The sequence below is a fragment of the Chelonia mydas genome, chromosome 8 (assembly GCF_015237465.2).
Source record: "Chelonia mydas isolate rCheMyd1 chromosome 8, rCheMyd1.pri.v2, whole genome shotgun sequence".
Lineage (NCBI taxonomy): Eukaryota > Metazoa > Chordata > Testudines > Cheloniidae > Chelonia > Chelonia mydas.
The window spans coordinates 47,835,184-47,856,935 of record NC_057854.1 but is presented as its reverse complement, the minus strand read 5'-3'; the positions used below and the strand labels follow the sequence as shown (position 1 = coordinate 47,856,935).

General features: G+C 48.9%; 1 protein-coding gene across 1 annotated transcript; it reads right to left on the bottom strand.

Moving 5' to 3' along the window:
* Positions 1-1,002: 1,002 nt before the first annotated feature.
* Positions 1,003-12,831, bottom strand: LOC102932374 (heme-binding protein 2). Its single transcript, XM_007061174.4, has 5 exons — positions 12,621-12,831; positions 4,347-4,431; positions 3,653-3,788; positions 2,790-2,955; positions 1,003-2,123 (listed from the first exon to the last, which is right to left on the bottom strand). Exons 2-5 carry the CDS (start codon positions 4,419-4,421, stop codon positions 1,949-1,951), a joined length of 552 nt encoding a protein of 183 aa, XP_007061236.2. The 5' UTR covers positions 4,422-4,431; positions 12,621-12,831; the 3' UTR covers positions 1,003-1,948.
* Between the last annotated feature and the right edge of the window lie 8,921 nt (positions 12,832-21,752).

Sequence of the window (21,752 nt, the reverse complement as noted above, 5' to 3'; positions counted from 1 at the left end):
CTGGAGTAGTTCTGTGTATTATGTATGAGTTCAAAGTCTCAATGTGGGTTTTCTTTCAAATAGAATGCACCCTGAACTTAAAACTGTTTTAGGTCTAACCCTGTAGACTCCCTGCTATCAGTCTGGAACTGATGTGAATGTAAACAACCTATACCAGTTAGTACAGCACTTTCAGTACAGAAGGAGGAAAAAATCTGAAAAGGAAATGGGCTTAAAAATAAGATGAGCTTGACTCACTTCAGTAGTAGTATGTGCTATTTGGGTAACTTGAGTTACATTCCACATCCAGCTGCTTCCACCTCTTTGCTGCAATTGGCAAATGTGCGTGCTGTTAGTGTCCTCTCACTAGCGCTGCTACTACAGGGAGGGGGATAGCCATGAACATGAGGTGATTTGTTCACATCCCTCCCTTAGTGATAGCCTAATTCAGATCTACTGCTTTTAAAAGTGCCTGTGGGCTAAAGCAAAACTCGAACTGATTATACTTAATGTGAACAAACTGACTGGGTAGATGCACTCTTTGGCACAGACCTGTGTACGGTATCTAGCACAATAGAGCCCTGTTCTAGGGACTCTAGCTGCTACTATAATATTGATCCAGTCTCTAGCCAAGGCCCCCTGGCTGCTGCAAATTGACAGGCCAGTGTGAAGCTCTACAAGCAGCTCCGGAAGAGACACAGCAGATCTTCAACAGAGCTTTGCAAGGCATAGGTGCTGCCACAGCTCCTGACTTGAAGTCAAGGAGTACTTGTGGCACCTTAGAGACTAACCAATTTATTTGAGCATAAGCTTTCGTGAGCTACAGCTTATGCTCAAATAAATTGGTTAGTCTCTAAGGTGCCACAAGTACTCCTTTTCTTTTTGCGAATACAGACTAACAGGGCTGCCACTCTGAAACCTCCATCACCTAGGGTTTACTATTTGGTTCAATGTCTCTTGCCACCCCCACTATAAAAATTGTTCCAGTGGTTTGACACCATGTGTTCACATATAAAACACAGCACAGGAACAGAAGATATTTATTTTTTTGCTCCTAAATATCATTGCACAGGATAAGTCACTCTACAAAAGCCATTCTCACTGTTAAAGTACAGCAGTTAATAACAGGTACACATACTATTGTATAAAGAGAAAAGGTCATTAGGAGACTAGTGTGTAAATGAAAGATTTGGCACTTGTAAATCTCAGTTCCTCATCTAGAGTGATTAATACCATACTCAGTGTAAATGAAAAACACCTGTTGTGCAAATGGTTAATTATCTTCCACCTGAAGACACACAAGTGGTACAAACTGGTATATTTAATGCTAGCACCAGTAGCTTCCTCCAGTGTGTATCCAACAGCCTGGGTCATTGCTCTGAAAATAACAGGGTTTAACAATTGCTGTCAGACAGTTCCAAAAATGGGTGTCCCACTGCTGAGGACAGGATAAAACAAGCATCCACAACAGTGACTATACTTGGATGCAAGTGTCATCAAACCTAATTGACAAGGTAGTAGCCTTTGTCCTCCCATAGCTTCACCTTCAGACACAGTAGCAGCTGGAGCAGCAGCAGTCATCTTTAGGGGATTTTTCTACCTTTTGTTTTGGGTACAATTTTTCAGAAGCTCCTAAATCACTGTCACAAATTGTACACTTTCACATCACAGCTGTTCCCTATGTTTAATGGATTTGGGGAGACACCTGCTACCCCTGAGAGAGCAGCAGGTCTGAACCGACTAAAATTTCAAAACAAAGGCAGCCTTCTGCATAAGGAGCACATAAATTTGAGAGACAGGTTTTTGAAGCCACTGTCTGATCTATAGTCCTAGGTAAAATGGAATGGGGAGGTCTCTTTACAGTGGTTAGCACGTACACAAATCTATGAGTAAAGAGTCTCTTCAGTACATACAAAATCATGGAAGCAAAAGGCACAAGCAAGGTCTGTCTTCATCCAACACTCCAGTATTACTTCTTGAAATACCACACTTCATTGTGCCTATTGAAGAGCTTGAAGGGACTGTCATAGCCAGCAGTGTAATAGAAGTCTTCATGGAATGACTGACCTGCACTCTTTAGGATTCTTGCCAGTGCCTGGGCTTCCTCAGCATATTTCTCTGGAGAGGCAAACCCACCAAAGGACCTGGGGGAGGACAGTGGAGAGAGGGGGCTCTGGTTTGTAACACTGTGTTGGAGTTTTAACAATGCAAACCTTGCAGTTAGAGATGAGCCCAAACCAAACCCCCCAATCCAAATACCCCAAGCTTTAGAGGGGGAGGATCCGAATTCTGAAATGTTCAGCTGGCTCCTAGTAGCCCAAACCGGAACTCCAGAGCCACAGCAAGGGCAGATCTGAAACCAGACCTGGAGCTGAATTTCATGGAGGGGCTTCATCTTTAAGATAGGCTGAATCAGCAGCTTGAATCCAGACACTCCCAAACTGTGAGGTGTTTGAGATCTGGCTTCATGTTCTGTAGCTAAGGGTCATGTGTAACTACGGTCAGGGATTCATCCAGCATGTGATGGTGTGACCAGGCACATCTATGTGTATATATAATGGCCCCAGCTAGCATGTTGCAGAGAGTTGCCTGGACATACAGTGCTAGCTATTTATTTTCACCACTTCTGTTGGTGAAAGAGACAGCTTTTGAGCTTCACAAATGAAGGGAGTGAGGAACGGGGTACTCTCTGTAGGGTTTCTCTTTCCCAGACATGGTATTGAACAGCAAAGGGTGAAACTGCAGGCACCAGCCCCCTGTTCATGCTTTAATCAATCTCCTCTCCCAAAGAAGAGACAGGAGGGTGCTACCTGACAAAGATGGCCTCTCCCTTCCGCTCCTCGATGAAGACGTCTGGGTCTGTGGGCTGTGGGGGGGAGTCTTGATGCTCGAATGGCACAAAGAATGAGACCTTGAAGTCCGTGCAACCAGATTTCACCAGGCACGTCACCGGCACAGTCATCTCAATCTTCATCTCTGGAAGAATGAGTATAAGAAAGGTCCTGTCTCGCACCAGCCGCAAGCAGAGACAGAGGGTGAATGCTACCTTGGGACCTGCAGCCACTGGGGACAATGTCAAAGAGGGGCTTCAATACTCGGGGCAGAGGCAGCAGTGTTCCTGCAGCACCATCTCCCCAGTGCAGCAGGGACTACTCCTGCCACAAGCCCTTTCACCAGATTTGGCTCAGGGATTCATACTGCTGCCCATTCCCATGGTATGCGAGTACCCATCACGATGCTCTCATCCATCAATGCTTCTCCCTATTGCCTGTGAATACTTCCCTAGTAAGCATCTCCATTTCCTCCACGCAGCCCCTGATCTTCCCCACCTCCCATCCCACACACCCCTGGAGGAACAGAGACACTCTGTCTCTTCCATCTCTTCTCCCGCATTCTGAGGTTCCCATTCTTCCCCCACCAGGCATAGGGCAGCTCACCCTGGATGAGGGGAAACAGCCCCAAAGGACACCCCTTTGCAGGCAAGAAAAATACGGATGCATTAACTCACCCACACCAGGAAAGCATCTCTGACATTTCTAGTGTACTTCCTATCCCCCACAGCTCCACGAACCTTTGCTGTTCCCAGCTCAGTCTCCTTTGTGCCCTGCCCACAATTAGAGGGCTGGGTCCAGGGGTTTCCCAATGACTGTTCCAAATCTGGGTGACTTCATACCTTTCTCATTCTTCCCCTGAATGTAGTAGAAGAGTTTCCAGAAGCCCTGGCGCAGTGCCTCCTTCTGCATCTTTCCTTTAATTACTGTGCTAGCCCATTTGGCCGTCTCATAGTGACGCAGCTCGTAATCTTGCACCTGAAACAGATATAAGGTTACAAGGCTTAGTGAAGGTGTGGCTTTTATTTCCAGGTCAGTGAAATGTCCCAATCAGCCCCCATCTTCCTGCAAAATCACCTCCCTGGGAGTGTGCCCCTCGCAGGCCCATCTCAGCAGCCACACACTCCCACACCCTTTCCCCCAGCAAGTCACATGCCCCTAACAAGGCACCCCCCCAGCTGCCAAACCATCACAGCGCTCCCCCCCACCCTCCCGCATTGGCTTCAGCCCAATCCCCCCCTCCTCACCCAGTTACAGGAACAAAAGCTGTACTGGCAAAAGCACTCTCTTGTCTATGTGAGCTGTGTTTACACTGGAGGATTTGAAAGGACAGCTGCACCCATGAACCCTTTCTAGTGTAGGCAAGGTCAAAGATATACGGCTACTGTCCTATAGCTCCAGATGTTCAGTGCAGTTTCCTTCTTGCATGGCTTCTTCGCTGACAGCACTAATTAGTTTATTTCTGCAAGATCTACCCATCAAGAACAATACCCCTCAGCTTCTGATATAGAGATCTCCCCAGCAACTAGCATTTACCGTGATCTCTGCTGAGCTCCACCTGGGTGACTGCAGCTCCAGCGACAAAAATCTCTGTTTGAAGGACTTGATCATCTCTCCTGAGCTGAAAGAAAACAGTTCATTGGCACTGAGTAACCCACAGTGCAAGAGATCAAGATTTCTTGCCTAATCTCAGGCTTCTAGGGTTGGTTTTCTCAGGCCTGCACAAAATCTCTAGCCTTTTAGCACTGCCACTAGAGTGAGCACTTCCACCAAGAGTGGAGGAGGAACAGAGAGATCATAGAAGATTAGAGTTGGAAGAGACCTCACCAGGTCATCTAGTCCAACCCCCTGCTCAAAGCAGGACCAACCCCAATTAAATTATCCCAGTCAGGGTTTTGCCAAGCCAGGCCTTAAAAACCTCTAAGGATGGAGATTCCACCACCTCCTTAGGTAACCCATTCCAGTGCTTCACCACCCTCCTGGTGAAGTAGTTTTGCCTAATATCCAGTCTAGACCTCCCCCACTGCAACTAGAGACCATTGCTTCTTCTTCTGTCATCTGCCACCACTGAGAACAGCCTAGCTCCATCCTCTTTGGAACTCCCCTTTAGGTAGTTGATGGCTGCTATCAAATCCCCCCTCACTCTTCTCTTCTGCAGACTAAATAAGCCCAGTTCCTGCAGCCTCTCTTCGTAAGTTATGCGCCCCAGTCCCCTAATCATTTTTGTTGTCCTCTGCTGGACTCTCTCCAATTTGTCCACATCCTTTCTGTGTGGGGGTGGGGAGTGGGGGGAGAACTGGTTGCAATACTCCAGATGTGGCCTCACCAGTGCCAAATGAGTGGAATAATCACTCCCCTCAATCTGCTGGCAATGCTCCTACTAATGAAGCCCAATATACGGTTAGCCTTCTTGGCAACAAGGGCACACTGTTGACTCATAACCAGCTTCTCGTCCACTGTAATCCCCAATCCTTTTCTGCAGAACTGCCGCTTAGCCAGTCAGTTCCCAGCCTGTAGCAGTGCATGGGATTCTTCCATCCGGAGTGCAGGACTCTGCACTTGTTCTTGTTGAACCTCATCAGATTTCTTTTGGCCCAATCCTCCAATTTGTCTTGGTCAATCTGGACCCTATCCCTACCCTCCAGTGTATCTACCTCTCCCCCAGCTTAGTGTCATCCATGAACTTGCTGAGGGTGAAATCCATCCCATCATCCAGATCATTAATGAAGATGTTGAACAAAACCAGCCCCAGGACCGACCCTTGGGGCACTCCACTTGATATCGGCTGCCAACTAGACACTGAGCCCTTGATCACTACCTGTTGAGCCCGACTATCTAACCCGCTTTCTATCCACCTTACAGTCCATTCATCCAATCTATACTTCTTTAACTTGCTGGCAAGAATACTGTGGGAGACCGTATCAAAAGCTTTGCTAAAGTCAAAGTATATCACCATCCACCGCTTTCCCCATATCCACAGTGCCACTTATCTCATCATAGAAAGCAATCAGGTTGATCAGGCATTACTTGCCCTTGGTGAATCCATGTTGACTGTTCCTGATCACCTCCAGGTGCTTCAAAATGGATTCCTTGAGGACCTGCTCCATGATTTTTCCAGGGACTGAGGTGAGGCTGACCCGGTCTGTAGTTCCCTGGATTCTCCTTCTTCCCTTTTTTAAAGATGGGTACTACATTAGCCTTTTTCCAGTTATCCAGGACCTCCCATGATCGCCTCGAGTATTCAGAGATAATGGCCAATGGCTTTGCAATCACATCAGCCAACTCCCTCAGAACCCTCAGATGCATGGAATCCGGCCCCATGGACTTGTGCATGTCCAGCTTTTCTAAATAGTCCTTAACCTGTTCTTTCACCACTGAGGGCTGCTCATCTCCTCCCCATACTGAGCTGCCCAGTGCAGCAGTCTGGGAGCTGACCTTGTCTGTGAAGACCAAGGCAAAAAAACCCAACAACGAGTACTTCAGCTTTTTCCACATCATTCAGTGAGGCTCCCACACTTTCCCTGACCACCTTCTTGCTGCTAACATACCAGTAGAAACCCTTCTTGTTACCCTTCACATCCCTTGCTAGCTGCAACTCCAATTGTGCTTTGGCCTTCCTGATTACAGCCCGGCATGCTTGAGCAATATTTTTAACTGCTCCCTAGTCATCTGTCCAAGTTTCCACTACTTGTAAGCTTCTTGTGTTTAAGCTCACCGAAGATTTCTGTTAAGCCAAGCTGGTCGCCTGCCATATTTGCTATTCTTTCTGCACATCAGGATGGTTTGTTCCTGAGTCCTCAATAAGGCTTCTTTAAAATACAGCCAGCTCTCCTGGACTCCTTTCCCTCTCATATTAGCCTCCTGGGGGATTCTGCCCATCAGTTTCCTGAGGGAGTCAAAGTCTGCTTTTCTGAAGTCCAGCATCCGGATTCTACTGATCTCCTTTCTTCTTTCTGTCAGGATCCTGAACTTGACCATCTCATGATCACTGCTGCCCAGGTTGCTACCCACTTCTATTTCCTCTACCAATTCTTTCCTGTTTGTGAGCAGCAGGTCAAGAGGAGCACGGCCCCTAGTTAGTTCCTCCAGCACTTGCACCAGGAAGTTGTCCCCAACACTCTCCAAAAACTTCCTGGATTGTCTGTGCACTGCTGTATTGCTCTCCCAGATGACATCAGGGTGATTGACATCCCCCGTGAAAACCAGGGCCTGTGATCTGGAAACTTCTGTTAGTTGTCTGAAGAAAGCCTCGTCTACCTCATCCTCCTGGTCTGGTGGTCTATAGCAGATGCCCATCATGACATCATCCTTGTTGCTCTCGCCTCTAAACTTAACCCAAAGACTCACGACAGGCTTTTCTCCAGTTTCGTACTAGAGCTCTGAGCAATCATACTGCTCTCTTACATACACTGCAACTCCTCCACCTTTTCTCCCTCACCTGATGGGTGCTGTCCATTTAGGCCACAAAATAGGATGACTTTCCCTGAAATCTGGGAGTGTCCCTGTTTTTTACAGCTAGCCTGTTGGGTTACCCCACTGTGTTTTGTCCATGTCTTTGAAATCCTTTCAGCCCAGAAGGAACTACTGGGCAGATGAACCTGCTACTCTGACACCAGGCTGGGTAGCTGCACTGGTGCCTCAGGGACTACCCCATGCACATTGCTTTCCCCATCTGTGAAACTACGGTGGCTGCCCACCGGAAAGCCACATATTGAAGGAGATCCACGTGGAGCCAGAAATTCTGGCACGAGGCAAATCTCCAAGCAACTCAGTTACTCATCATCATGATGGCAAATCCCTCAGGGACGTGGCCCCCTTGCAAACTGAGAACCACCCGAATTGATCTCTGGCAAGGTGTTTAAGGTGGTCTAGCTGTATATTTAGTGTCTATGAATCACTGGCAATCTTATTGTGCCACCAAAGTTTTTGGCGCCCATGTGATCACCTGCTGTGTCACATCGTTCCTCAGAAAACATGCTTTAGAATGAATTGATTTACCATTCTAATAATACTTCTGTACCAAGAAATATCCCAAACCAAACTCATGCTGGTGGAGGCAGTTGCTGCATTCAGCTTAGAATACCCTCATTTCTGATCTTGTCCTGCCACTTGATACGAAGCAGTTGATGGAACCGTCAAGAATAAAAATCATCATTCTGGAGTTCTTCAGCCTTCCTCAGTGCCCATGTTTCTCTTCCGTACAGCAGAGTTGGCATAAGCGTGGTTCTATAGAACGGCAGCTGCATAGCAAGTGTGACATCAAGACATCCCCAGGGAGGCTGCTGAAGAGTGTGAAACATGGCATTTCAAGCATTCCCAACACTGTTGATAATGTTACCCAAATATTTGAGTCGCCACCTACTTGACGTCTGGTCCGGATAGGTTAATGGTTGTACTCTGGAGCTGGAGGCGGCTCGATGGTAATGTCCAGGGATTTAGTTTTATCTGGATTAATAACCACACCAATGCACACTGCCTCTGGCCTGACCAGATCGACCATCAGCTGCCATGACTCACCAAACTTAGCCAGCAAGACAAGGTCATCGGTGTACTACATCAGTTCAGCTACTGCATGCTGGCGAATGCTGACTCGGCTTGGAAAATATAAGGAAGGAATGTGCAGCCTTCTCGACCTCTCGCACCACATTGCTGCCAGCTATCAAAACCTGCCCATGTGTGATCCACGTCCATTGAGGGTTGGGGTGCTACACAGGCATGCCTCCATGACATGCCACCCCCCAAATTCTCTTTTCCTATTCGACCCACCCAAACCAGCCCTTCTTTGGGCAAGTGTTCCAGATGTCCATTCACTGTGAAAGCCCAAAGGGGAGAGCTCCCACGTTCCATCATCATACTGGTTCATTAAAAGTAAGGTATTTTCCTCCCAGCTGATATTGTAATATTAAAAAGATGATGTCTGTCAAGAGGAAACCTCTGCCTTTTCAACCTCTCATTGAAGATGAGGTCTGGAGACAAAACATTAGACCTCCACCTGGGAGTGAGGTTTATGTTCTAGATCACAAGAAATCAAGAGGTGTAAAGTCCACACGATAGTGTTGCGAACTCTTGTGTTTTTCTTAAAGGTCCGGCTCCTGGAGTCATGTGAGAATCTCAACAATATTTTAAGGGGAGTTTCTAGCCCTAGGCAGAGAAAATCTTGAAAACATGAACTCTGGAAGTCTCAAAAAACAGAAAAAGTCAGAGTTGAAGGCGAGACGGGACCATCAGATCATGTAGTCTGACCTCTTGTTTATCACAGGCCACCACCACCACTCAGCACCCGCACACCAAACCCAACAACTGAAATGAGACCGAAGTATTACAGCCCACAGGAGACTAGAATGTTATGTGCCACAGGTGGAGAACACGAGGGACTGAGATGCACCAGTACCCATGGCAGAGAAATGATTAACTGAGCTACACCCAGATAATCCTGGCAAGTGACCCACACCCACACACTGCAGTGTAAGGCAAAACTCTCCACCCTCCCTGCCCAGATCACTGCCAATCTGACCTGAGGGAAAATTTCTTCCCCACTCCACATATGCCTAGACCCTGAGCATGTGAGCAAGAACTAGCCAGTCAAGCACCGGAGAGAGAATGCTCAGTGCTACCTCAGAGTCCTGGCTTCCCCATCCAGTGTCCCATTTCCAGTCAGGGCAATCTCTGATGCTTCAGAAGAAGGAGACCAAAACAAAAACCTAGAATGCTTTGAGGTGGAGGTAGTGGAATCCCATCCTGACCCCTGCTGGAGGCCATCTGAAGCCCTGAAACATGAACTTTTGGGAACAAAGAAAAACAATGCTTTTTAAAAAAAGATCTCATGATTTTTAAGGGGCTTGCTCATCATTTGAATGCTTAGCATTGGCAATACCACACAACACCATATTCTACAGAGCTCTGCCCTCTGATAGAGTAAATTCCCCAAAAAGGAACACATTGGTGGAGACTAAGACAAATAATGTGCCAATTAGGCAATCATCTTGATTCTCAGAAGCTCAAACCAATACAGTAGAACCTCAGAGTCACGAACACCAGAGTTACGAGCTGACTGGTCAACCATACAACTCATTTGGAAGCAGAAATATTCAATCAGGCAGCAGCACAGACCAAAAAAAAAAAAAAAAAGATAAGTACGGTAAATTACTGTGTTAAACGTAAGCTACTAAACAAAATAAAGGGAAAGTTTAAAAAAGGAAGATTTTACAAAGTAAGGGAACTTTCTGTGCTTTTTTCATTAAGATGGTTAAAAGCAGCATTTTTTTTCTGCATAGTAAAGTTTCAAAGCTATATTTAGTCAATGTTCAGCTGTTCTTTCAAAAGTTTACAGCCATAATGTTTTGTTCAGAGTTACGAACAACCTCCATTCCCAAGGTGTTCGTAACTCTGAGGTTCGACTGTACATTGTGCTGCTGACTGACATTCGTATATTTCAGATGAGACAAAGTGCTGAGGACCTGGATCATTCGTAGGCAGTAAAGAACCCATAAGTAGTTATTTATTAGAAATCTTTTGTATCATGCCTTATAGCAGGGTAGGCAACCTATGGCCCAGGTGGCACTCACACTGCCCGGGTCCTGGCCACCGTTCCTGGGGGCTCCGCTGCTGGCCTGGGGTTCCGTCTGCCAGCCCCGCTCAGCCTGCTGCCAGCCCCGGGTCCTGGCCGGTCTGGGGGCTCTGCTGCTGGCCTGGGGTTCCGTCTGCCAGCCCCACTCAGCCTGCTGCCAACCCCGGGTCCTGGCCGGTCTGGGGGGCTCTGCTGCTGGCCTGGGGTTCCGTCTGCCAGCCCCGCTCAGCTTGCTGCCAGCCCCGGGTCCTGGCCACCGTTCCTGGGGTCTCTGCTGCTGGCCTGGGCTATTGGCCACTGGCCCCCTGCCATCTGGGGTTCCGGCCGCTGGCCCTGCTCAGCCCACTGCCTGCTCCGGGTCCCCGCCAACCGTGCGGAGGGCTCTGATGCCAACCTGGGGTCCTGGCCGCCGGCCCAGGGCTCTGTAGCCACCCCCAGCTGTAGCCCTCTGGCCCCAGCCTGGGGCACTGAGGGGTGCAGACGGCCAAGATGGGGGCAGCTCAGCATGGATCACATGGATTATTATTACTGGCACATAAAACCTTAAATTAGAGTGAATAAATGAAGACTTGACACACCACTTCTGAAAGGTTGCTGACCCCTGCCTTATAGTATTTTACGTAGTATATTATACGCGTTTACATGGCACTTTGCAAATATAAATAAGACCAGTTTATTGTCTCAAAGATCATGGGCACTTTTGCAAGAATTGGAACTCTAACCCCTTTGACCTAGTCAATTTCCCTCTTGATTAATTTTCCATCCCTAAATTTCCCCTCTAGCTTTAAACAGAGGTGGCATTTATTTATACTTCCTGTCCTAAATTGTTCTGTAGCATTGCTGTGTGCTGATAATCAGCTGGTATGTTCCACCTCAGAGGTGGCTGCACTGAGCCCACATAATTTGTATATTAGTTTGTAAAGCCCTCTGGGAGCCTTCAGGGTGAAAGATGCTGTAGAAAAGTAAATTATTCATATTGATTTCACATATTACCCTTCAAATAAACAGTGTACAGAGCACTCAAACATTTAAAAGCTTCTACTAAATTAAGAGCAGCTGCTTTAAGCAGTCACAACAGAGCAGGGAACTAGCATGCAGGCATCAGAGAGCCACACCGCAAGACACTGATGCCCGTAAACCTCAAAATGCATCTGTAAACTCCTGTGACTTAGCTGCAGGGAATGCCAGGCACGATATCTACGCCCTGCCCGTAAACAGATGCAGTGGGATCATCTCAGTTCTGCAGGCAGGCTGCTTATCAAAGGGGCCATTTAAGAAGATCCAACTGTAATACACACACACTTCTATAGCACAATAAATGATACACAGGTTACCAAGGCATAAGAAAAGAGTGACAGACTCCAAAGATGTGTCAGAAGCAGATACAGTCAGCCCAGGGTCAGACTTGACAGTGTATTGGGGGTTTAACCCCTGTCTATTCCTGATTCAGTGGCAGTGACGCTGTATCTCTGCCATCTCTCCCAGGTTTCAGCACTGCTTTTCTCACTGCTCTTTGATGAAAAGCACTTAGTCATTTCCAATTATTTAAGGAATTCTCTCTCATGCTCCCACTTCTCTTGGACACTGGAGTAGAAAGCGTCTCTCCCCCTAGCACTGACTTCACCATCCCTCCTGCCCCCAAAACTCATCACATGGTCTAACATTCTGGCCAATGCTGTTAATTCCTGAATATAAGTGGAACCTTTGTGTGCTACTTACAGCAAACATTGCTTATGAAATGCAAAGAACAGAGCATGACTAAGCATAATGAGACATTGGACCACAGGACAAAAGAATATGTTCCAACATGCAATAGTCCTGGCATTTACAGACAGTTCTCCAAACGGGAACAATAGCACCAGCATTTATAGTTAGTTGCAGCTCTACAGTTAGATCTACAGTAAACTTTAGCTGGGTTTCCCTCTGTTACTGATTTATATGACTTTCCCTTTGTCCATTAGACCGGAGATTAGGAACTTTTTTCTTCCCCTGAGGATTCCACTTCTTCTCCAGCTTTAAGGCAAGTCTGCCCCATCTACATACTCCATCCCGCTGCTGCTATCTCACATGGGCTGGCTGTTCTCTCACAGCACTCACTGTGGGGTCAGGGAGAGAGGAAAAACACTGGGGACTGTCACAGAGGGTTTCCTACAGCAACAGTGGGGAGGGAGAGCAGCCTGGCCATGCCATTCAACAGGCACCTGCTGTTAGAAAGTGGATGCAAAATTGGACAAGACACTTACATTTTGAAGTCTACGCCCTATTGTCCTTCTTCCCCTCCAGCTGTTACGTTCCTGTTCCTTTCTCCAAGCTGTGTACACTCTCCCAGTGCTGTGTTTCAGCGTTTATTTCTGTGCTTTATCGGCAAACTCCACCCCACTCCTATTGGGGGGGGGGGGGAAAACTACTGTTATGAAAAACATAACATTCTAGTCATGCTCTCCCCTATTGCTCTCATTGGTTGTCTCCAACACCCACCCCAAAATAACCCCACCTCTTGCTCACATGTTGCATGGGACCTGGCTCATTAGTTTCAAGGTTGTAGGTCAAATCCAATCCTTGCGTAACTTCCATTGACTTGGCTGTGCCCACTGATGTGAATTTGGCTCTAAGTTCTCCTGACAAAGACAGAATTATATACAAATAACTTCCCCCGTAACGGATTTGACTAAAGGAGGTTGGTGCTAGAGTGCGATAGTAAGATAGACTCTAGCTGTGTATACTGCAGTGCATTTTGAAACACTTCCTGTCCATCTTTCATGGATGTGTCAGCTGAATTTAGAGACACAAAGTGGGAGAAGTAGGATCTTTTATTGGATCAACTTCTGCTGGTGAGAGAGACAAGCTTTTGATCTTACACAGGGCATGGCTACACTTGCAGATGTAGACGGCTGGGAGTTAAACCTGCCTTCGGAGAACGCAGTAGGGAAAGTGCTGCAGTCTGTCCACTGACAGGAACAAGCGCACTGAGGTGACCACATTTGCAGCACTTGCAGTGGTGTTGGGAGTGGTGCATTATGGGCAGCTATCCCACAGAGCACCTCTTCCCAGTCTGGCACTGTGGCTTGTGGGAACGGGGCAGGGGGACGGGGCATTCTGGGTCCTGTCCCAATGTCCCGTGATGCATCGCTTTGCATCGCAGCAATCCCTGTGCTTCCGACCACATTTGGCGCCATCTTTCAACGTTTTTTGTACTGCGCACTCTGTCTTCCCTTTCGGTCTGCGGGAATGGAGCCCGAACTGCTGAGGAGTCTGCTGACGAGTCTCACCAGCACGTCACGTTTGGCAGTCGAGTTACTCCTTAAGCTACAAACTGACAATGAGGAGTCCGACGATGATGTTGACTCGCGTAACGCATATGACATGAGATTGCTTGTGGCATTCACGGACATGCTCACCACCGTGGAACGCTGCTTTTGGGCTTGGGAAACAAGCACTGAGTGGTGGGTTCACATCGTCGTGCAAGTCTGGGATGACGAGCAGTGGCTGCAGAACTTTCGGATGAGGATAAGCCACTTCCATGGGACTGTGTGCTGAGCTCGCCCCCACCCTGTGGCGCAAGGACATCCGATTGAGAGCTGCCCTGCTGGTGGAGAAGCGCCTATTGCAATCTGGAAGCTGGCAACTCCAGACAGCTACCGATTGGTCGCTAACCAGTTTGGAGTGGGAAAGTCGACCATTGGAATCGTGTTGATGCAAGTTTGCAGGGCCATTAATCGCATCCTGCTCAGAAGAACCGTGACTCTGGGTAACGTGCATGACATTGTGGCTGGCTTTGCACAATGGGTTTCTCTAACTGTGGTGGGGCGATAGATGGCACACATATTCCAATTATGGCACCACCCCACCTAGCCTCTGAGTACGTTAATCGGAAGGGGTATTTCTATGATTCTCCAGGTGCTTGTGGATCACTGTGGGCGTTTCATTGACATTAACGCAGGCTGGCCCGGAAAGGTGCATGACGCATGCGTCTTTCGGAACACTGGCCTGTTCAGGACACTGCAAGCTGGGACTTTTTCCCCAGACCAGAAGATCACCGTAGGGGAAGTCAAAATGCCCATTGTGATCGTTGGAGACCCCGCTTACCCTTTAATGCCATGGCTCATGAAACCCTACACAGCAAGGAGCAGTTGAACAACAGGCTGAGTCAGTGCAGAATAACTAGGGTGGAGTGTGCTTTTGGCTGTTTAAAAGGCCACTGGCGCCGTCTGTATGGGAAGCTGGACCTGGCCGATGACAACATCCCCACAGTTATATCCGCATGCTGTACCCCCCATAACATTTGTGAAGGGAAGTGAAAGATTCACTCAGGCATGGAACTTGGAGGTTCAACACCTGGAGGCTGAATTTGAACAGCAAGAGAGAGGGCTATTAGAGGGGCTGTGACGGGTGTCGGTCGGTCCTCTGAGCCCCTAGGGGCGATGGAGAGCAATGGTCTCTGTAGCAGGCCTCGGCCCCACCTCCCGGGCGTTGGAGAATTAGCAGGCAGGGGAGTGCCGGCAAGGGTCAGTAGCGCGCCCCTCAGGCAGGGGAGCGCCGGCAAGGGTCAGTAGCGCGCCCCTCAGGCAGGGGAGCGCCGGGGTAGGGGAACGCAGGCCCACCCAACTCCACTGCGTTCCAGCCCAGGGCCCTGACAGTGGCGGGAGGCGAAGGTCCCGCCGCTGGGTCAGCGGGGCAATCCGCACCCGCTGACCAAACACACCCACCCCACAGTGTAGTTGGGCCCCTGGGCTACTTCCTACCCGGTCTCTCTCAGGCGGGTGGCTCCGGTCCCTCCATCTCCTCCGGGTATTCCGCTGCGGGCAACTCTTGAATCTCCATCTCCTCCGGATAATCCGCTGCGGGCAGCCCCGGTTCCTCCGGATAATCCACTGCGGGCAGCCCTGGTTGCCACAGGCCTTCCCCCCGGTAAGGCCCCTCCTTGCCCAGGAGTTCGCCTGGGTCAGCAGCAGGCTTGCGAGGGAGCAGCCGGCAGCCTGTGTCTGTCTCCCTCCCTGGTGCTCTCCTCACTGGGCAGAGGGCCCCGCCCTTTGTACTTCCTGTCCCACCCTTCCCCTTCCGGGGATTGGCGGAAGCTCGGCCTGGCCCCGCCCACTCAGGCCCAGAGGGTGGCTCCTTACCCTCTGGTTCGGAGGGGAGCCACCCTGGCTCCCTACAGGGGCCCAGTGTGGGGCTGCAACGATTAGGGATGTCTTAAGGGAGCAATCTGAGGCTGAAAGCCAACAGTAATGTTTGGTGCCCTGCACAGGAGTGAAGAGCGGTGGTTCCAATGTTAGTAGGAATCTGTGTTTGCTACACTGACTTGCAGTGCCTGGTGCTTTCCTGGGCTAAGATATCTTTTACTTAATGCAATAATAAAGAATGTTTTCAAAGCCAAAAAATCCATTTATTTAAAAGAAAATTCATTTATTGAAAGAAACACAACTGCTTGGGAAACAGAAAGGGCAAGGGGGTGGTGTGGTGAATGGCTCAATCACAGATTTGCATATGTCCTTTTATCATACTCTGCCTTCCTGTCTGGAGTGCTGTACAATGGGTGCTGCACTTCAGGCTGGGTAAAATGCATGGTGATGGGGGTTTAGTGCAGTGGGTAAGGGTCATAGTTTGCAGGGCTGGGTAGTGAAGCTACAGGTGTTGGAGGCAGCTGGTGGTGATAAGAACCCAGATGTCGGGGAAAGTGGGTTGGAGGTGACATGGTGGCACAAGGGAAAGAGTTTTGGGACAAGGGCTGCAGGGAGAGGTGGGCGCGGTAGTGCTCCGCCTGCATGGCTATAAGCGCCTGTATCGAGTCTGCTTGGCGCTCCATAATGCTTAGCAGCCGCTCCATGCTTTGGTGCCGGCGATCTGCATTCTGCTGGGGGACCCTCCTTTCACTCTCCCGCCACTCTTGCGCTTTTTGATTTTCATTAAGGGACTGCTGCATTACTTCATGCAGAATGTCCTCTTTGCTTCTACGTGGCCTCTTCCTAATTCTTTGGAGTCTTTTGGCCGGTGATAACACAGACGGCTGAGATCTCAAGGTTGCATCTGTAAAGGCAAAATGCAACACTTAACAGAGGCAGCATTGTTCACATCAGACAGAGCAATGATTCGCCCGTACTTAAAGACAAGCACAGTCTACACAATAGCAGAATTTTCCCGTCCCAAAGTGAGCACACACAACCCACAGGAGCCCCAAAATGGTGAGTAAGCACAAGGGCAAGGGGGACTGATTGTTTCACGGACGTACTGTCCTCTGGGATTCTGTGCCTTGGGGAGAGCTAATAGCTGCAGGGGGCCCCTATACTGAACACAGTCCCCACATTTTCAAAAGGAGTTCGTCCTGGAAGATATCTCGCTGCTGAGGGTGACCTAGGATGCAAGGGAGGGTCTTCTACTGCAATGCGGCTTCCGCAGCTTGCCTGTGTGCAGCAATGGTCCCCCCGCCCCTCACGGCACAGTGGTGCGGACATGTTAGCCTGACTGGGACAAAGAGTACAGTAGCTCTCCCAAGGAACCTGTGCAAGCACATTGCCCAGCTTCTGCATGAGACCTTTGAAGAGACCACTGAGGCCGATTACCATGATGTGAGAGCACATCAATGCCCTATTCTGCATCTAGGCATGCATGCAGCCCTAACCCTTCTCGCCCCACGAGCCCGCACTGAACAACTTCCTTCCCAAAATAAAAGCCACTTACCGGGCACCTCCTCTGGTGTTTGTCCTTTCCCAAGCACCGGCTGCTGTGACTGGCTACCTTCCTCCTGGCTTGAGAACAGCTCCTGGCTGCATGGATCTAGGGATGCCATGGTGTCTCCCTCCTCCTCAGCACCCTTGCTCCTGCTTTCCTCCTCCTCCGCCTGCCTTGTTGAACTGGGCTGTGAAGTGTCCATGATGATCCTCGGAGTGGAGGTGGGGTCACCCCCAAATACTGCGTCCAGCTCTTTGTAGAAATGGCAGGTTGCACCGGAGAGGCTGTTTGCCTCGCGGGCTTTACGGTAGGCATTTTGCAGCTCCTTCACTTTAACCCGGCACTGCTGTGCATCCCGGTCATAGCCCTTTCCATCATGTCCCTTGATATCTGCCCGAAGGTATCGTAATTTCTACGGCTGGAGCGCAGGTGGGACCGGACAGCTTCCTCCCACCAAACACTGATGAGGTCCAGAACCTAGCCATTGCTCCATACTGGGGATTGCCTGGCACGTGGAGGCATGGTGACCTGAAAATATTCACTGAGCACTCCACGCCTTGCTGAGCAAACAGGAAGGGGATTTTCAAAATTCCCACAGAATTTAAAAGGGGGGTCTGATGGTTGGTCACCTGAGGGTAGGGCAGTAGAATTCAAAGTGATGACCAGAGTGGCGAGAACAGGCATTGTGGGACACTTCTGAAGGCCGATCAGAGCGCATTAACAGTCCAGGGCATCCACACTGGTGCCGGGGCGCAGCAAGCGTTATGTCTCTCATCAAGGTGAATTTTGCAAATAACTCCTATCTTTGTAGTGATCTAAACAAAACCCCTAGAGCCTGAACATGCCTGAGTTTTGTGGTGTTGAAATCCTAACCTGGATCTGATTTTTGCAGCTTGGGCCCATCTCTACTGTTTTCCAGCCACCTTTGGAAGCTCTGGCAAAAGCGTCTGTTGCCTGCTGAGAATTCTGTGAAATTCAGGGACAAACTCCCACATTGGAAGGAGTGAAACATCAGATTGAGATGGCACATTTCTCCCTACTATGACAACCCTGGGGCAGGGTTTCTTTTTTATAAACTCCTGATTATGGAGGTTTATTAATAAGCCTATTAAAACGTGCTAAGGACTGAAACTTGGGGCCAAGTTTCTCTCTAGGTATAATGCCATTATTTCAATTACATCAGCAGAGAATTTGGACCTTGGTGTGTGATGCGGATAGGGACTGAGGTGGAGAGCAGGAAAAGGAAAAATAATTAGAGATAAACGTGGCTTTGAAAAAAGAAAAAAAAAAAGGTGATGGCCAACAGCCAGGTTCCTAAAGGGCAAGCATTTGGAGCCTAAACTCCCAGCCAACCACACATTCCTCATCACAAGTGTTCTCTCTGGCTGGCAGCTTCAGTAGAAAAAACTAATGACTGACTGGGCCTGGAAAATGAACTCCCTTCTCAGCTTTAGGACCGTCCTCCAGATCAAGTCTGAAGCACATCCGCAGGGCATTTGGGGAAGCTGCTCTAGCTGCTGCACACACTTTGCCTGTTCTGTGGTTAAATAGAGCACTTGGAAATAGAAAACAGAGGGCTGTCGGCCTTTCGAGGGGGTAAAAACAGCATCAAGTACTGAAAAGCATCAAAAGTACTGAAAGCTGTTCCACAAATAATACTAAGCCCTTGTAACTAGCTTCTGGGTTGCGTAAGGATGGTGGAGGCAGGTGCATCATGCAATCTGCACTGCTTGCCTCAGCGCCTCTCTCTCCGGAGTTACTACTGCGACATCCTCCACTGAAGGCAGCTTGCTGCTGCTTCACCAATGCTGGATCAGGGGCCTCTCTTTGCTGAACCAGGAGCCAGAGCAGAGCATTCACTTTGGCCCCATGTTGAGAGGCCTAGGAAACGGTGCTAGCACCCTTAGATTTATGGAACTCTTCCCCAGGGAATTATGGGAGTTTGAAAGTAACCAGATTATCAAAGTTTGGGGGTGGGGTGGGGTGGGGGGAAGAGAAGAGCCCATATGTCACACCTACTCCCTGGGGAACCTGTTCCCTGCATTCACCCCATCTCACCCCTGGGCCCCATGCTCACTGGAAGTGTTGTTGCCCTCAGGGACTGTGGAGAATGGTTTCCCAGAGCACTCCTTCTAGGGAGGAGGAGCTGCCGAGCATACAGTATGGGCCAGTTTTAAGGCTCCAAATTTGCAAGACAGCTGAAAAACAAGATTACCTGCAAACAGAATAGGACATCCGGTCACTTCACCCCTCTCCCACAATTCCAGTGGGCTCCCTGAAGGCCAGTCTGAATTCCTCCACAAGCCACTGCCAGGAACTGTGGGACAGTTATCCAGAGGGCAGTGCACCTGTGATGATGATACAATGTTAGTATGGATGTGGGGCAAAGCTACAAGCAACCTTCATTGAAACCAGCATGGCTAATACATGCCCACAGTACTTACACCAGTGCTATTCCACTAGATTGGCTACTGTTCTATTCTACAGAGGTTCTTAGGTCACTCCATCACTGTAGTATCTGTATGCAGTATGTACCAGGGGTTCAATTCTCTAGTGTAAATAAAACCCATGAAAGAATTAAAGCAACCTTCCACTGGTCAGCCTCAATAGTGGCCAGTGGTAGTAGTTGGTATAAATCTAGTGTCACAACTAGCACAGACAGGTGTTGCCTTTAAAAGGGAGTGGGAAATTCTAGGAGAAATGCAAACCAGTCGTGAATTCCCATCCTGTCTAAAGCAAAGAAACACAAAACAAATCCCCACCCATGACATACTCAGCTGGCATTTCTATTACCAACAAAGAGCAACTGTGCTTAACATAGGGGCCATGGCATGGACAACAACCACCACTGTTCTCCAGAGATGTTGTTTTCTCATCATTGTTTTGTTTTTCACATGCATGGAAAGGACATGGCAGCAGCTGGGTGGGAGCGAGAAGAGGCGTAGCGAGTGTCTGTAAAATCTTTAAAAACAACAAGGAGTCTGGTGGCACCTTAAAGGCTAACAGATTTATTTGAGTATAAACTTTCGAATGCATCTGAAGAAGTGGGTTTGTTTACTCACGAAAGCTTATGCTCAAATAAGTCTGTTAGTCTTTAAGGTGCCACCGGACTCCTTGTTGTTTTTGTGGATACAGACTAACACAGCTACCTCTCTGATTTGTAAAATCTTTAGACACTCAGATTATTGTCTTATAAATCTATTTGATAGTATATAAATTATATAACACATACACACAAACACCTTTTGGTTTCCAGTTTAAATTGTCATGTGCAGACTAAGTGGTATTTTCAAAAAGCAAGAGATGCTGACCAAAAAATGGTTATTAACCTTCCGTAACTGTTGTTCTTTGAGATGTGTTACTCACGTCCATTCCAATGTAGGTTTGTGTGCTTGCCCCGAGCACCGCCGCCAGAAAGTTTTCACTAGGTGGTATCCATCTGGTTGGCTCTGGCGCCCCCTGAAGTCACACCCTCATAGAGTTGGTATAAAGGGCCCTGCCGACCTCTCAGTTCCTTCTTGCTGGCTAACTCCGACAGAGAGGCAGGCAGGGTGGGTTTTGGAATGCACATGAGCAACACATCTCAAAGAAAAAAGGTTATGGAAGGTTAGTAATCGCTTTTAATTCTTCGAGTGCTTGCTCATGTCCATTCCAATGTAGGTGACTCCCAAGCAGTTCCGCAGGTGGAGGGTTCGGAGTTCACTGGCATGCTGACTGTAACATCGTTCGGCCGAAACCCACATAGTCTCTAGCTTGCTGGGTGATGGCGGTTGGACGCGAAAGCGTGGACTGATGACCACGCTGCCCCTCTACAAATGTCCTGAATCGAAACTTGAACCAGGGCTGCTGCCGCCGATGCTTGAGCCCTTGTAGAATGGGCTGTCAGTGGAGGAGCCGGGACCTTCACTAGGTCACAGCATGTGTGGATACAGGAAGTGATCCATGATAAAATTCTCTGGGTTGAGACTGGAAGGCCTTTCATTCTGTCTACAATGGCTACAAAAAGCTGAGTGCATTTCTGAAAGGGTTTAGTCCTTTCTATGTAAAAGGCTAGTGCACGCCTAAAATCCAGCGAGCAAAGTGTCTGGTTCCTCACTGTTAGCATGTGGTTTTTGGATAGAAGACTGGTAGGGAGACATACTGGTTACTATGGAACTGCGAAACCACCTTTGGTAGGAAGGTCGGGTGCAGTTGTACCTGAAACCTGGTCCTTGAAGAAGACAGTGTACGATGGTTTTGAAGTAAGAACTTGGATCTTGGAGACCCTTCTGGCAGAAGTAATGGCAACCAGGACGGCCACCTTCCAATATAGATGACTTGTGCCTCCCCATACTAGGGGGGGGCACAATCTAAAGGGGAGGACAGGATCATCCCACATCTCCTCTGCCCAGTGACCACCCCCTGCCTTGTGGCCAGCCTGGGGCCACCGCGCTCTCTTCACCCCATGTTACCTGCGTGGGGGGGGGAGGCTCTGTCCTTCTCTCCCTATGCCTCCCCCCACAGCATGTTTGGCTGCTCTCCCTGGCAGCTGGGTGGAGAGCAGGACAGAGCTGCTTCTGCCTGAGAGACCCTGGTCAGAAGAGCTATGTGTAAGCTCAAAAACTTGTCTTGCTCTCCAACAGAAGTTGGTCCAGTAAAAGATATTACCTCACCCACATTGTCTCTCTAATATCCTGGGACCAACACGGCTACAGTAACACTGCCTA

Bases quoted from the DNA above. Each gene is read 5' to 3' on its own strand.
- LOC102932374 (XM_007061174.4), bottom strand. From the start codon at position 4,421: ATGATCAAGTCCTTCAAACAGAGATTTTTGTCGCTGGAGCTGCAGTCA. The intron at 3,789-4,346 runs GTAAATGCTAGT...TATCTGTTTCAG, and splicing joins GGAGCTCAGCAGAGATCACG to GTGCAAGATTACGAGCTGCG. The intron at 2,956-3,652 runs GTATGAAGTCAC...TCATTCTTCCAG, and splicing joins TCAGGGGAAGAATGAGAAAG to AGATGAAGATTGAGATGACT.